At 40.7% G+C, this 17524-nt stretch overlaps 1 protein-coding gene across 5 annotated transcripts in view; it reads right to left on the reverse strand.

The window, feature by feature from the left end:
- nek7 (NIMA-related kinase 7) overlaps positions 1–17524 on the reverse strand; it is a 180793-nt gene that overhangs the window by 33501 nt on the left and 129768 nt on the right. For all 5 annotated transcript variants that reach the window (XM_080195839.1, XM_080195842.1, XM_080195838.1 and 2 more), the window contains exons 7-8: positions 9950–10058; positions 4431–4538 (exon numbers count right to left, since the gene is read on the reverse strand). In XM_080195839.1, coding sequence (XP_080051965.1) covers positions 4431–4538; positions 9950–10058 — 217 coding nt within the window. The remainder of the gene's footprint in view (positions 1–4430; positions 4539–9949; positions 10059–17524) is intronic.

Raw genomic sequence — 17524 nt, forward strand, 5'->3', positions numbered from 1 at the left:
CATTTCTTACCTACAAATTTAGTGCTCTATATCAAGCTTGGCTTATTTCCCCACTGATGTCACAATAGTGGGCTGCAATGTACCATCATGTTTTACAAGATGAAGAAAAATATTCCACAGTGGCTTTTGTCTCTAATGCTGCACAAGAATCGTTTGAGTGAATTAATATTTTATTGATTTGTCAAGTTAAAAGATATTAATGTGCAAGAGTCCAGAATAATCACAAAGTTATTGTCCAATTCTGGTTTTTGAAACTGCAGAGACTTTACTGATGATTTCAAATGATGCTTCAAGTCTTCAGTATATTGTGCCCCAAACAATTTGGACTCATGACACACTCTCAAATAAACTGGTAGAAGCAGGTCGTTTTGAGGATGACAAAACGTTACAGAAGGCAACTGGTTTCTGTGGAATGTCTGACAACTGACCTGCTTCTACTTTTTGATGAAGGAAACTGGTGTAGGAATCAGGACATTGTTATTAACTACTGTTGTGTCCCAATTTGTGCTTCCTTCTGGAAGCTACCTGATCTGATTTCCCTAGAGTTGCTCACACACCTCATGAGGCAAAGTTGTTATGGAGGAAAAGATTACATTTCCTGCTGGAGACAGAGAATAGCCTCCTGCAAAAGGATGAAAACCTGATCATGACAAACACAAAATCCTAGGAATCTCAGAAACTTGTACACAGAAGCTGAAGATAGAGGCAGAATTCTCACACAGTGAAGAATGGCTTCTGTTATACAGAATCCAAAAAGCACCAAGTCATGTAGGTTCAGACAAAACAACTCTCAAACGGGCTTTGTTCCAATGTTCCCAATAGAGCAGACAATAGACATTTATTACTAAAACAATAAAGCAACACATGAATACTATGCCATACCAAAACTACAAATGTAAACAAAAGGCCCTTTTTTAACAACACTGTTCTAGCTGCACATAATACAACCTTTTGATCTGCTCTCAAAAACAGGCCTCCAAAACTGATTGCTGTTGAATTGTTTGAGCTTTGCTTTGCAGGCAAGTTCAGCGTTGACTCTCCACATGCTCAAATACAAAGCATATTTATCATTCATAAACTAAAATCTGCTAACATTTTATAATCAAACCATGCAATTCTATGTTAGTTCCAGTGTCTGTGCTAAGGATAACAAAATTTCAAACTGGGAAAAGATCACCTTAGCACCATGAATTTGATTGGCATTAAGACTGTGGATTTCACTTTCATTATTTCAGGATGAGATTGAGAAATTATTAATTTCCACAGCGTTTTGGCCATCTTGCCATTATTTTCCAGTGCTACAATGTTATAGCATGACGTCTAGTGCCAGACACAAAGTCTAGTGCTCCTCAAAATATGTGCTGAAACAGTGGTTTGATTTTAGCAATCTAATGCCCTCCCTGTGTGCAGCACTTTTAGACCTATCATCTCATGAAAAGTCTGAAGTCCTGCTCAGTGAGAAGCATTATGACACTGTAATAAATGGGATCATGACTCAGCACCCAGTTATGTGCGGAACTCGAGAGCGCTAATTCAGCAACTAGCATTAACTGCTGATACTGGCAGTCAAATTGGACAGTAGTTGAAAACATCTCAGATGTCGGAACAGCCACTTCATTAAAGAAAGCTGAAACATTAGTGCAAGGCAAGATGAGGTTGTGTACAAATGCATAAATATGATCTCCAAGAAATGAAGGCACTGTAGTTGGGGCAGCACAGTAGCAAGCACTGCTGCTTCACAGTGCCAGGGACCCTGGTTCAATTCCAGCCTGAGGTTGCTGTCTGTGTAGAGTTTGCACTTTATTCCTGTCTCTACGCGGGTTTCCTCCAGATTCTTCGGTTTCTTCCTACAGTCCAAAGATGTGCGGGTTACGTTGATTGGCCATGGTAAATTGACCCAAGTGTCAGGGAGATTAGCAGGGTAAATGTGTTATGGGAATAAGACCTGGGTGGGATTGTTGTCAGTATAGATTCAATGGCTGAATAGCCTCTTTTATACTGCAGGGATTCTATGATTCTGTGAAAACTCTTCTGGTCCATTGAATACTGACTCCATAAGAGACATTCTATTTTATGAGCAAATTTTTTTATGGCTCAGTTGAAATCCTGTCCAACATGAGCAGCTAGTGGCTATTCAAGCCAGAGAGAAGGCAACACCACAAAATCCAAAGCAGCAGTCTCAAATCTAATGGTTAGCTTGAGTCTATTTCCGACAACCCACTGCAGGTGCCAGTACTTCAAGGGAACAGATCTTACCTTCTTTCTGCCTTGTTCTATTTCTGGTTTCACATGTTCTGCATCCAAGACTTCTTACCTTTTATCATCATTCATGGATGTAGGAATAATGATAAAAGATAGCTACATTTGTGGTAACATAATTTTAAGTCAGATTCCAGAGACGGTGTACCTGAACCTGCTCCTGAGATTATTGACTCTGGGTCTCAATTTTTCAAGGTTGTGTATACATTACTGGGCTGAGGGACCTGGAAATAGCAGTATGTAGGCCTTAAGGAAGATCAAAGATGCTGATCTGGCAAAATCTAAAACAATAGTAAAGCTGCACTGCATCCTGCCCTTTTCCTGAACAGGTGCTCTTATAGTGGGTGATAAGAAATAAGGACACAGAAGTCCTTAGTCTGCACGAAGCGTTGCAGAATCCAGAAGAACAAGGCAGAAGCCAGGCACAATTATGTCTCTTGGCTCAACCTCACCTTCAAGCTCAAAGTCAAACGTTTAACAGGGCTCAGAGACAGAAAGGGAAAAAGACATATCTTGACTTAGAATTTTACAAGCTCACTGGAGATCTCAATACTTGACAGTGAATGAAACACTGTTGATATATAGCCACTGTTGCAACGTAGGAAATGTGGGTAATTGTATAGAGCATGGGTGAGGCCATGCCTGGAACAGTGTGTGCAGTTTTGGTCTCCATTTTTAAGAACGGACATACTTGCTTTGAACGGGGAAGAATAAAGATTGATGCAATTGTTTCACATGATGAGAAGCCCAGTAAATTGGGTCTATACTCCCTGTAAATTAGAAGAATGAGGTGTGTTCTCATCGAAACAAAGATTCTCAAGTGGCATGATGGGATTGACATTGAGAGGATGTTTCCTAAGAACACAGTCTCAGGATTCAAGTCATTGATCACATAGGACTGAGATGAGGAGAAATTTCTTCACTCAGAGGGTTGTTAATCTTTGGAATTCTCCATCCCAGCGGATTGGTTTTTTTTTTGTGGGTGCTGTATCGTTGAATATATTCAAAGGCTAACATGGATTGTCTTTTATTCATGTGTGTGATACGAGCAATCCAGGTGACTAGGCACAAGGTAAGTCATTGTTGTATTCAGTAACAATGCAGGCTCGAGGGGCTGCACTATTTCTTTTGTAAAACCTATTTATGTAGCAAGTGATGATGATTTGAAATGCATCCCCTAAAAGAATCGCTGAGGCAGATTCTAGCCTGTCTCTCCATTAGATGGGTACCTGAAGGGAAAAGATTTGCAAGGCTCTGTGTAAAGGACAGCACTAGCTATATCGGTCTTGCTGACAGCCAGCACTGACTCAATGGTGCAAATGGCCTCTTTGTATGCTGCAGCTACTATATAAACCTATTCTATGAAATAGCCAATGAATTCCATTGTCTGGAAAATACTGGCTTGAGATAGAATGGCAATTTGAGAAACAGTTTCTCCAAAATTGTAGGTAGGAGTTTCCAATCTTGTCTGTTCCTACCCCATTGCAATCAAAAACGGAGATTTTGGTGTTCTAGTCAAAACCCCATTCACTTGAGTGGCATCAGAGAATCCCAGCCATGAACAAGGATGGAGTTTTTCGGTGTATATTTGTGTCCCCAACTGTTCTAAGTAAATGAATGTCATGCCCACTGAAATCCTATTTCAATTAAGGCTGCTGAAAGGTAACAGTTTTTTTTAATCTGCAGTCAACTCTTTGGATAAAATATTAGCTTAGAAAAAGATTAAAATGATCAGTTGAGCTATGCCTTAACCAACACAAACTACAAAATAAGGTAGCAATGTAATAAAGAAAAATAGCTGTCTGATTGTTCAAAGTTTTCTGCATTATAAACCCTTGAAAGGATCAATGGGTCAGCTCAGCATGTCGCCTTGAAGCAGTCTATTCATCATAAACTCTTTGGTCTTTATTACACTGTTGCGTAATCAGAGTTCTGTATCAGTAGCAAAATTGGACTTGTTACTTCCAGACATACCCTGTGTTATGGCAAAGGTCAAAGAAACAGGAAACCCCCCCTAACTGCACAAGGAAATAGATACACCCAATTTTGGTTAGGGAGCATGCCTTTGCTGCTTGCATGTTTACAACAGACATATGGTTTTGGTCACACTCTTAATGAAATGCATCCCGCTTCTGTAATTAGATGGTTTCATGTTGTGCAGGATTGCTCACCTAAAGAATGTGCTGCTGTAGTTTTCGAACTAAAGAATCTACCTAATCCAAGGTCTCCCAGCTTTACTACCCCTGTTGCTGTAATGAACACATTCGCGGGTTTGATATCTGCAAGGGAACAAAACATATGTAAATAAATGTTAAGTATTTACACTTTATGACAAATTGAAATATTTTCTAAACAACTTAATATGGTCTTAAAACTCAGTCATTCAAATGAAATAAAAAATACTTTTGCTTCCCAATATTAGCAAAATGGAAAATCAAATTCTCTATTAATTCTGAATTAAACAGAATCAAATACGTTTCTATCTCACTTTCTAATTTAACAGATGAGACAGTAGTTTAGCAGTTTTTGAAGAAATAAAATTGGTCTCAAAATCCCTCAAAATTATTTGCCTCTTATTCTTACATGTTCTTGCCTTATCTCTGGAGGACAAGGCATTTATGGTGCTAAGTATACTTCCACAGACATCCAAGGGTGCCTTGTTTCTTTTTCTTCTCCCAACTGCTGCTTAAACTGAGATCCAGCAATTGAGTTCAAGACAGGGATATAATCCAAGTCTTTCCCAAACACCATGTAAAACCAAAAAACAGGCCAACAATGGTTAACTCACGAGACAATAAAATTGTGGAAACCATGGATTCTCTCAATGTTCTGTCAAATCATTCTCCACCACGTTAGTAACAATGCAATTCCCAAACTTCTGACCTTGTGGTTCTATAAATAGTTGCTAGAGTTTACATGAGTGCAAAAACGTTTATTCATTCTTCACGTTTCCTTCCCACCTTGGAAAAGCACAAGATTTTGCCAGGTATTGAATTATATAGTCATTTGTAAACAAATGCATATGGCATCACTGAAATACCAAAACTGGCATCTATAGAACAGGTTGAGGTACTTCTGATTGTACTTATATGTAGAGTAAATACTGTTTCATTTATTTGATCTCAAGTTGATAGTTGTACATCGTGGTTGCAGTTAGAATAGATTTGACAATGGATGGAAAAAAAATCAACTTTATAGGTCAAATCTTCTGATTTCTGACCAGATTGTCAGAAACTGGGTATATGACTGAAGCTACATGTTGGGACCCAGTGGTCCACGTGTCAGGACTTCCAATGTGGGAATTACTGGAAAGTTTCAGCTTCTGGTAGGCAATTCCCCAACTCCTCAGCACCTCCCTGAGTTGGAAACTTCAGACAGTTGCAGGGTACTTAACTGGATAGTTACCTTTAGACAGATGAAAGTATAGTTTAATACCTGGGTAACTAAGCTACTGATTCCTAATCACTGCCCTTGTTCATCCAACCCAACTACTGCTCCAAGTCGATCAGACTATCCATTGATGCTTCAGCTGGGGCGGGAGGGGCAGGAGAGGGATGCTGCACATTTCCATGAAAGCCAAAGAAATGTACAGTAGCATCAAGTATAGGAGAGTTATAGGCACAGCAGAAATCTGACAATCATTATTGTTGCTAAGACAACCCTGGCCTGACATGTTTTACCAACTGTCTTCCATACTCCTTATAAATAAAATGAGGGTTTGAAGAGAGTCTTATTGGACTCTGAACTCTGTTTCTCTCACCACAAATGCTGCCAGATGGGCTGATTTTTTCCCCAGCATTTTCTGTTTTCATTCATATTTCCAGAGTCTGCAGGTTTTTGCTTTTATTTCAAGGTTTAATTTAAATTGTCAATGATAAACAAGAAAGAACTAAAACAAATAAGCACAGCTGAAGAACAAATTAGCTTCAATCTGAGCAGTAAAATTGGGACATATCAAAGAAGCAATTGCAAAGGAGCTTTAGACCATCAGACCATAACTTACATTTGTGGGCTCTTTCACAGAAGGATTGACCTCAGTAACACAATCCATTAATTATCCACTATTTTCAACTTGTAACAGTACAGCCAATGATCTCAGAACTAATTAGGACAAATACTTAAGTGCTTGGCATTCTGAAGAGATGATTTATTTCCACCCTCTTACACAAGAATTTTAACTTTGATAAGGTGCACATCATTTAAGTAGGAAAGGAAGTTGAGGAGGAGCTTAGGAAGGAATGAAGGAGACAGAACAAAAACTAGGGTTAAAGAATTAGGGAAATGAGTACCAGACACAAGGGAACAGTGAAGAGGAACTTGGGATGAGGGATCAGGGAATTTGGCCGGATCACCAAGGAATGCAGATTAGGTGAAACCGACAGAGCAATGTCAAGCCATGTAGGAAGAAAATGGGGAAGAGGGTTGAGAGAATGAGGAATGGCAGTGTGGAGGAGTGATGAATGAATATGCATTAATACAACATATCTCATGAGCTCAGGATGTCTCAAAGTTCTTCACACAGTGTTGTTTCTGCTGCAATTTAGGAAACACGACTGTCCACGTGTGCATAGTGAGCTCCCATTAATAGCAACACGAGAATGACCAGATAATTTGTTTTAGTAACGCTGGCCGGAAGATTAAAATTAGCCAGGACTTCAGGTAGCAGTCCATCTTCTACTTTGAACAGGGCTAGGGTGATTTATATGTCCAACTTAGAGAAACGATGCAGCTGATTTAAAATCTCAAAAAAACAGCATCTTATAGAGTGCAGCATTCCCTCAGTACTGTACAGTAGATCAGCCCACCAAAAGCATGAGACAGAGTTGCAAAGGAGAAATAGGAAGCAGCAATAGAAGAGGTAATCTTGTGATTCTTCTGACTAACAGCAGTCCCAAAATCCAACATACAGCTGCAGCAGCAAGCATCATGCAGCACCTCCTATTGCTTTCTCTCAATCTGAGCCACAACAGATCACAGGTCAGATGCCTTCCACACAAAACCAATGTCACTCACCATATCCCTCCAAAATGGAAAAGACACACAAGAACAACAGAACGAGGTGAGGAACTTATCAAAAAAGAGTTTCACACGTCTACAACATGTGCTGTGATTCTAGTTTCAAGAGACCATGGTGTCAGTGACCAAAAAACGATGACCCATAGGCCAGGAGGAGCACAGTTTTTAAGGTGTTTCACTTCCCTGGCTTTGGCAATCTTGTGGAGCTCACACATGCCACTTCTGAATGCTTGCCTATCCATCCAAATTAGCATATGATCAACATCAGGAAAACAATCACGAGAAATCCAGACCTTTGAATCAATGGAAAGCTACTGACTGGGAAGTAGTGTAATTTTTTTGTAATATGTGCATATTGCATGACCTCATGAATTCAAGAGGAACCCTATTCACAAACATTTTTAACCTAGTCGTCACTTAAAGCCCCCCCTTAAAGAGATCAGCCACATGACAACACAAGCATCCAAAATTTATTGTCGTATGTCCAGTGAAAAATATTGTTTCTTGCGTGCTACACAGACAAAACATACCGTACATAAAGGGCAGGAGGGCAGAATGGAGCATTAGTCATAGCTAGGGTGCAGAGAAAGATCAACTTAATATGAGATAGATCCATTCAAAAGTCTGACAGCAGCAAGGAAGAAGCTTTTTGAGCCAGTTGGTTTGTGACCTCAGACTTTTGTATCTTTTTCCTGACGGAAGATGGTGGAAAAGAATATGTCCAGGGTGCATGGGGTCCTTGATTATGCTGGCTGCTTTGCCAAGGCAGCAGGAAGTGTAGACAGTGTCAATGGATGGGAGACTGGTTTGAGTGATGCACGGGGCTTCGTTCATGACCCTCTGGTTTACTGAGGAGGGTCCATATCAAGATGTGAAATGACAAGAAAGAACGCTTTCTATGGTGCATCTGTAAGAATTTCTTTAGCCTCCTAAGTAGATGTGTTGGTGGGCTTTCTTAACTACAGTATCGGCATGGGGGGACCAAAACAGGTTGTTGATGATCTGAACACCTAAAAATTTGATACTTTCAACTATTTCTACTTTGTCTCCACTGATGTAGGCAGGAGCATGTCCTTTACTATGCTTCATGAAGTCGATGCTATCATCTTCATTTTTTTGACACTGAGGGAGAGATTGTCATTGTCATACCAATTCACCAGATTCTCTATCTTTTTCCTGTACTCCATCTCGTCATTATTTGAGATCCGACACACTATGGTGGTGTCATCAGCAAACTTGAAAATCGAATTGGAAGGGAATTTGGCCATACAGTCATCGGTGTATAAGGAGTATAGTAAGGGGCTGAGGAGACAGCCTTGTGAGGCAACAGTGTTGAGAATGATTATGGAGAAGGTGCTGTTGCCTATCATTACTGATTATGGTCTGTGGATTAGGAAGTCTCAGATCAAATCGCAGAGGGAGGAGCCAAGCCCAAGGCCACAAAGTTTGGAAATAATGGTGTTGAAGGCTGAGCTGTAGTCTATAAAGAGGAGTCTGACATTGTTGTCTTTGTAACTTATGTGTTACAGGGTTGAGTGTAGGGCCAAGTAGATGGTGTTTCCTGTGGACCTGTTGCAGCGATATGGGGAACTGTCGTGATTCCAGGCAGTCTGGGAGGCCAGAATTGATTTGTGCCATGTCTAATCTTTTGAAGCACTTCACCATGATGAATGTCAAATGATGGATAAAAATTAAAGTTGATGCAATTTTCCTGAGAGTTTTATAAATCTCATAAATAACTTTGATCTTGGTGGTGTGGATCCAATTTCAAGAAAGCACCACTAACAGATGTAATATCTAAATCAATAGATAGAAAAACCTCAAATTTTCTACCTAAAATGTGATCCACAGCTAAATGTCAGCGGTATATTTTTAAATTACTATTGTTGACTACGAGGCTTGAACAAAATTAGCAGTAATTATCAGCCTTTTTAACTAAATAATCCTTATGATCAATGGCATATTAACTTTGCATGCAACAATGCCTGTGGAGAAAGCAGCTAGAAATAAGACAGCTTGACAACCCTTTAACAACTTTACATCAATCTTAAAGCTGTGCAACTGTATGAGTTGAGCAACTTTTTTAGTTCACTTAGCTACCACCAAATGATAGCTTCCACTGAACAAACTGATAGAACAATGTTCCAAAGATCAATCCTCTGACTATGCCCGCACATTTCAAAACCAATTCAGGAAACAATGCCTTTTGTTTGGTAATTTTATATTGTACTTTGAAAAAGAGGCTTTTTTGTTGCATGACAAGATAAATTGCATTCTTTGAGGATCAATACATTGATCAATTCATGCTAGTTAAGTGTTACTTAACAAAATCGCCATGAGAGAATTCTAGGCTCATATTCTGACTTAACATGAACAACACAATGGCACCCAAATGTTCTGTAAATAAGTGGATGATTTCGAAATTCATTAATTCATTCAAAAACTCCCTCTTTATCCTCAAGTTCTTTAATTTCTACTCAACTGGACTTAATTCTTAACTCTGCCTATACTGTATGACTCATGGTAGTTGACTGAACATATTGGTATCTTCTTACTATCCTGAGTCGCTTACTTACAGAGAACTGATTCTAATATATGTTCAAAACAAATCCATTCAGAAAATAAGGCAAATGGAAAGTTTCGTTTCTGAATCGGTGATGGCGATCGATGTTACCTCTGTGCATGACTCGTCGAGAATGCATGTGTTCCAAGGCACTGCAGAGTTGAACAAAATACTTCCATATTGTTCTTTCTGGAATCAGCCGCTTCTGTTTTTTAAAATGCTGTGAAAATATGGATATCACTATGAATCCAAATTAGTACTAGTTTATAGTATTAAAATCTATAATATCCTTAATTATAAACCAAACTTGAATTCTCAAGTCAAAAAAACAAATATACATACAACACATTAGGATTGCAATTCTCATGCTGAATAATTTTCATATTGTATAAAGATACAACTAAATAAATAAATGGACAACAGTTGAAATACTTGCATCAAAATACAACAAACTCTCTTTTTGGGAATACAGTCTCAGTTGAAGGCAAAAAGGCAACTACCGTCACTAGGTATACATCTGGTTTATTTTCACTCTCCATATTGGTTTAAAATGACAAACCGAAAACATGCATAACCAAGCATGGAGTACAAAAAGTTGATGTGTCTCATTAAGCTCATTTCTCCCACAGGCCATGCACTATGTACCCAGCATGGATTAATAACCACCAATGAAATCTCTTGATAATAAACTATTCAATAAATAAAGTTTTAATGTTTATTTATTTGTATCACAAGTAGGTTTACATTAACGCTGCAATTAAGTTATTGTGAATATCCCCGAGTCGCTACACTCCAGTGCCTGTTCAGGTACACTGAGGGAAAATTTAGCATAGCCAATGCATTGAACTAGCATGTCTTTTGGACTGTGGGAGAAAAGCAGTGCACTCAGAGGAAACTCACGCAGACACAGAGAACGTGTACACTCCGCTCAGGCAGTGACCCAAGCTGGGAATTGAGCCCAGATCCCTGGCATTATGAGGCAGTAATGTGCCACTATGCCGCCCTAAAATAAGTAAAACCAAAGAAAATCAAGCAGGACCCCATGATGATGTCATTATCATTCAAAAATTTGAAAAGTACTGTCATCAGATGAATATTATTACAACCTAAATGAGGCTGGCCCAATTATGCTCTACATTCAAATTCGATCAACTGGTATTTCTATTTCTTGTTACCTTCATTTCACATTTAATCCATTGCAATCAATATCTTGTCAGTCCAACTTCATAAACCATTCAAATCCCTCTGAATTTGTGCCGTTATTTGCTCATTCAACTTTGACAGGGATAAATTTCAATCAATTTTGTTTGTCTCAATTTCAAAATAGCTTGTCTACACATAACAGTGGGGGGGGGGGAAGGGGGGGTGCAGGGGAGAAGAAGTGTGGAGAATGGGGGGTGGGGGCATTAACAGTGAGGAAGCATCCCTCAGGGAAGTGGGGGGGGGGGGGGAGCAAAAGGAGAAAAATCCCATGGGTGGGGATGGTTGAGCTGTTCTGGGTCTGTACATTAGTTGAAAGGTGAGAAATGGTTTTAAGCTGTATAATTTTTCTCTGTGTAACTCCTGATGTCACACAGTCAGTAGGAAACATGCAAAGTTAGCAATTTAATTCATATTTTCAGATGTTTCACAGTGTAGGGCAATTGCCCAAGGCTAGTTTACCATGCAATTATTAAGAAAACCTACTTGGGAACTTCCCAGCATATCTCTGGGTTATCCGACTGTTACCCTGCCCTGAAGCTCATAAGTTACAGCCCATTATGTTCTAGCTTTCAGGACGGTTTTTTTTAAAGGAGATGATTTCTGGTAAAGCACTTGTTTTCCAGTATATGGTCATGTGACCATGTTACCTAGGAAAAAACGACAGAAATGAGACCGACACAAAGTTAATTATAGAGATGACTAGATTGAGTGATGGGGCTTTGGTCTTGAGCAGGGTTTTCGTTTAGAACAATTTGGCTGCTGAGCCAAGAACGCTTAATTCAGCAGAATTCAGTTGAAATTCTGGTTATTGGCTCAAAGGATTTTCAAAACTCTGGTTATCCGAAGGACTATACAAACTGTGAATTAGACTTCTAGGATAGCCAAGCTGAGAAAAGAGAGCGAGAGTGAGTCTGTGTGCAAGGATGTAATACCCCAGAGTTAAAGAACACGAGAATCAGGAGAGTCCTGACCCCAGGTGGCTACACTTAAGATGCTAGCAATATCTTTGTTGAATGGGTAAATCAACAATCTTCCTATGGTTCAGCAAGATTTGAAGGGAAACCTTGCAAGGAGTGGAAAGCCCAACAAATTTCAGCCCTTGTACAAATCTTCAAAATGTTACTCAAAATAAATGGCTAATTTCGCAATTTCTGTTAAGCATCTGACTTCATTTTTTGGGGGTGTAAACCAAATAGGTACAGCAAAAAAAGAGTTAGGAAGTTTGGTTTAGAGAGTAAGTGACTGCATTCACTGTACTGTTAATATCTTTAACATGATCAGCTTGGTATTCATGTTCTTTGATTTTTGAATGGTAAAATTCTTTTGTTTTAAACCACGAACATTGTGGCTTCAGTGCATCTGTTTTAATGCGGAGTGTGATGGCTAAGATGGATGAACTTAAGGCCTTAATGTTTGCGAGGAATTTAGACGTGGCGGCAGTGACAGAGACGTGGTTAAAGGAAGGGCAGGACTGGCAACTAAATATTCCTGGGTATAAGTGTTTTAGGCATGACAGGGGAGGGTCGAAAAAAGGAGGGGGAGTGGTGCTGTTAGTTAGGGAGCACATCACAGCGGTGCAGAGGGAGGATAATATAGAGGGGTGAGGAATTGAGACTCTGTGGGTGGAGTTGAGGAATAGGAAGGGAGCGATTCTATGCTAGGGGTGTACTACAGGCCGCCCGAAAGCCCGAGGGCAGTGGAAGAGGGTATGTGTAGAGACATTTCGGATAAGTGTAGGAAGAACAGGGTGGTTGTAGTGGGAGATTTTAATCTCTCTGGGGTGGATTGGAAGGTGCCTAGAGCCAGGGGTTCGGACAGGGAGGAATTTGTAAGATGGGTATTGGAAGGGTCCTTGGAGCAGTATGTAGATAGCCCAACTAGAGAGGGGGCTATACTGGATTTAGTTCTGGGCAATGAGCCGGGTCAGGTGTTGAGGTTGCAGTAGGTGAACATGTGGCTAATAGTGACCACAACTCTGTCTACTTTAGGATACGAATGGAAAAAGATGAGTGCTGTCCCAAGGGGAGGGTGCTAAATTGAGGGAAGGCTAGATACAGCCAGATTAGGCAGGAGCTTAGGAATACAGACTGGGAAAGGCTGTTGGAGGGCAAGTCCACGTTCGGCACGTGGGAGTCTTTCAAGGGAAAACTGAAATGGGTGCAGGAAAGGCATGTGCCGGTTAGGAGGAAGGATGGGAAAGGCAGGATTAGAGAGCCGTGGACTACTAGAGATATTGAGGATCTGGTCAGGAAGAAACGAGAGGTGTATGTCAGGTCTAAGCAACTGGGAACGGAGAGAGCGTTGGAGGAGTACAGAGAGAGTAGGAGGGATCTCAAAAGGGGAGTTAGGAGGGCAAAAAGGGGGCATGAAATGGCTTTGGCAGGTAGGATTAAGGAAAATCCAAAGGCGTTTTACTCCTATGTCAGGAACCAAAGGGTGGCTAGGGGAAAAAAAAAATCGGTCCCCTCAGGGACAGAGGAGGGGAATTGTGCTTGGAGTCCGAGGGAATGGGGGAGATCCTGAATGAATACTTTGCGTCGGTATTCACGGAGGAGAGGGGCTTGATGTCTGGTACGGTCTTCGAGGGAGCTTTAGACCAATTGAAGGAACTATCGATTACAAGGGAAGAAATGTTAGGGCTTTTAGGTAGCATTAAAACTGATAAATCTCCAGGGCCTGATGGCATTTATCCTAGGCTGCTTAGGGAGGTGAGAGATGAGATTGCAGGGCCTCTGACGCGAATCTTTGTCTCTTCTTTGGACACAGGTGAGGTCCCAGAGGACTGGAGGACAGCGAACGTGGTACCGTTGTTTAAAAAGGGTAGGCGGGATAACCCGGGTAACTATAGGCTGGTGAGTTTGACGTCAGTGATAGGCAAGTTGATGGAGACTATTCTTAGGGATAGGATGTATGACCGCTTAGAGCGTTGCGATCTGATTAAGGATACGCAGCATGGCTTTGTAAAGGGGAAGTCTTGCCTTACGAATCTAGTAGAATTTTTTGAGGAGGTGACAAAAACGGTCGATGAAGGACGAGCCATTGATGTCGTCTATATGGATTTCAGTAAGGCGTTTGACAAAGTCCCTCATGGTAGGTTGGTAGAAAAGATTAAGGCTCATGGGATACAAGGCCAGGTATCTAGATGGGTTGAGAACTGGCTTGCTAAGAGGAGACAGAGAGTAGTAGCGGAGGGGTCCTTTTCTAGCTGGAGATCTGTCACTAGTGGTGTGCCGCAGGGCTCAGTACTGGGACCTCTTCTCTTTGTAGTATACATAAATGACTTGGAAGAGGGAGTAAGTGGTTGGTGTGATCAGCAAATTTGCAGATGACACCAAGATGGCTGGATTGGCAGGCAGTGAGGAGCAGTGTCTGGCAAATACAACGGGATATTGATAGGCTGGTATATTTGGCAGATATATGGCAAATGGAATTTAATCCGGATAAATGTGAGGTGATGCATTTTGGCCGGAATAAGGTAGGGGGGAGTTATATGATAAAGGGTAAGCCTATAAAGAGTACAGAAACGCAGTGAGACCTGGGGGTGCAACTGCACAAGTGGAGTACAAGTGGAGAAGGTTGTGAAGAAAGCCTTTATAGGAAGGGGTATAGAATATAAGAGCTGGAGTCTAATGTTGCAGTTGTATAGAATGTTGGTTAGGCCGCATTTAGGGTACTGCGTCCAGTTCTGGTCGCCTTACTACCAGAAGGACGTGGAGACTCTGGAAAGAGTGCAGAGGAGGTTTACCAGGATGTTGTCTGGTATGGAAGGACTGGGTTTGAGGAAAGATTGAGCAAATTGTGGCTGTTTTCCCTTGAAACACGTCGACTGAGGGGGGATCTAATAGAGGTATATAAGATTATGTAAGGTATGGATAGAGTAAACAGAGGTAAGCTATTTCCTATGTTAGAGACACACAGTACAAGGGGCCATGGGCTTAAGGTGAGGGGGGAGAGGTACAACACATATTAGAGGGAGGTTTCTCACACAGTGGGTAGTGGGGGTATGGAATGCTCTGCCAAGTAAGGTGGTGGAGGCAGGCATGCTGGAGTTGTTTAAGAGTAACTTAGACAAGCACGAATGGGTTGGGGATGGGAGGATATAGGAGATTGTTTTAAATAAGGTTAGCATTGGGATGTCCCTGGTAATGTAAAAGGATGTGGTATGATAATAATGTTTTTCTCTTTTAATTCACAGGTTTTAAGTCGGTCCGCCTTGTTGTCCAATGAGGGGCATACATGCAATGATTGTACTTGGGCTGCTCTCGAATGTTCGAGAGTAGCCTAGTGCTTCATGTCATTAGTGTGTGCTTAAACTGGACCAGATGCTGGGCAACACAACAGCTCAGTAACTATCACTGTTTGCAGACACATGGATTTGGGCCAGTGTCTGTGGGAGTATGCGCATTCTCCCCATGCTTGCATGGGTTTTCTCTGGGAGCTCCGGTTTCTTGCCACACCCCAAAGATGTGCTATTAGGCTGATTGAAAGTAATAAATTGTCCCTAAATTAGCTTCCCTCAATGTGGAATGCCATAAAACAATAGATAAGGGTCATGGGTGGAGTGTGGGGGGGGGGGGGGGGGGGAGACTGGTAATGTTAAAATAGTGGCACGGGCTCGCTGGGCTGAAGGGCCTGTTTTTGTTCTTTGTTCATTCTTTTAGTAAACACTTGGGCTTTACAAACCAAAACAGAATGAAAACATTTTCAGTCTGTACCAAAATCATAGCAATGTCCTTTAAGAAAGTATATTAGGAAATACTTCATGACAAGTGATATAAAAGTTCAGAACTCTTCTGCAAATAGCAACCGATGCTTGAATTGTGAATTTTAAAAATCAGATTTTTGTTAGCCAACGCTACCAGGGAATTTGGGGCAAATCTGGGTATGTGGAATGATGTCACAGATCGGTTATGATCTAACCATATGGTGGAACTGGCTCGAGGGAGTAAATGACCTGCTCTGATATTGTTAATACAATAATATAGTAACAAAACCACAATTCATCCTTATCCTTAAAACATACATGGCATCCTTCATTAATATCCCCAAGTGAAGTTACTACCATTTTAGTAGACGTTCAATTCAAGCAAAGAAACTACTCTTCAGGAGCCGTGGACAGGTAGAGCTACAGAAAGACAACTCATCAACACAACTGCAGTAAGCCATGCAGAGGAATCAGCCAATCACAGGTCAATATCTGAAACCGGAGACAAAATAAAAGCCTATCCCAGCAAGTATTTCACGTGTAAAGATGGCACACAACAGTTCAGAAAGCACGATGGATGGAAGCTAAAAGTTCCTTGCATTGCTAGAGGGAAAAAAGATCATGTTTAAGCTTTCTTTCTCCTTCAGTTTTTCTTCCCATTTTTGCTTTGTTTCCTCGTTCCTTCCTGTAAGTATACTTTTGCTTTTGCTTACCTCTACCATATCTTTACACGCACAGGCAATAATAAGGCAAGCGGTCATGTTCTGTCACTAAATGGTGCAAATTATTTCTTTACTTCCATTCTGCAAGATAAACCCTCACATAGGGGGTACCATCCAACAGGCACTTTGCCATTAGGCATATATGAATCTGAACAGCAAGTCTGAACATTTTATTCAATTTCTGGGTTTCATTCTTTGAGTCTTCTATTGTTCCAAGTGAGATGTTAGGGACATTTTCCAACTTACATTAATATAGATTAGAAACAGCAGTGATTTCAACACCAATGCCGTGTAGCTCTGCCCGCACCCCCAGCATAGTACCATCCAGCACCAATGCCTGCCTGCCTGGGGCCACGCATACACAAAAGCATCCCCTTTCAAAGCCAATGTTCAAAGTGCAACTCCCACCCCACGGTTCCCCCATCACCAATGATTGGGGCACCTTATTCAGAATCCCTATCCATATCCTGAAGATTTACATTTGTTTTGGAAACCTCATTTGCACACTGCAATGTTACAAGGACCAAAACTTGTCAGATATTGTGTGAGCCAATCTGCCAGCAGAGTCCTGCATCTTAAAGCAGATTATACTGGGGTATTAAAAAAACATTACATTGCGGAGACAACAATAAATCACGTAATAATGATCCATTGTCAACAATGCAAAAACCTGTTTTGTTTTCATTTTGAGATAATTTTTTTTCTGAAGCAAAAACCACAATCTCTATGGGAAATGTAGAGCCACCTGGTTTTATTTAAAGGAATATGGCACTTCATTTCACAAAAAAAGTGATAAATCTCAATGATGAGCGAGAAAACCTTAAGAATTAGACATCTGGTCTTCTACTAAAGTGTAATAAATGTCAATAAGAGTTAAACAGTGTTTACTTATGCTGTAAACTCAGAGGGAGCCACAGTGGCACTGTCTAAATATTACTTTAACACAACAAATGGTTCATCTGTGATTAATATATTTAAACATTAGTATCTGTAGAATGCTGAAAACTTTCCAAATTTCATTTCTCTTTTCTTTCAAAAGAGATATACCAGACCATT

The sequence above is a fragment of the Carcharhinus amblyrhynchos genome, chromosome 9, assembly GCF_965287045.1.
Source record: "Carcharhinus amblyrhynchos chromosome 9, sCarAmb.v2.hapA, whole genome shotgun sequence".
NCBI lineage: Eukaryota > Metazoa > Chordata > Chondrichthyes > Carcharhiniformes > Carcharhinidae > Carcharhinus > Carcharhinus amblyrhynchos.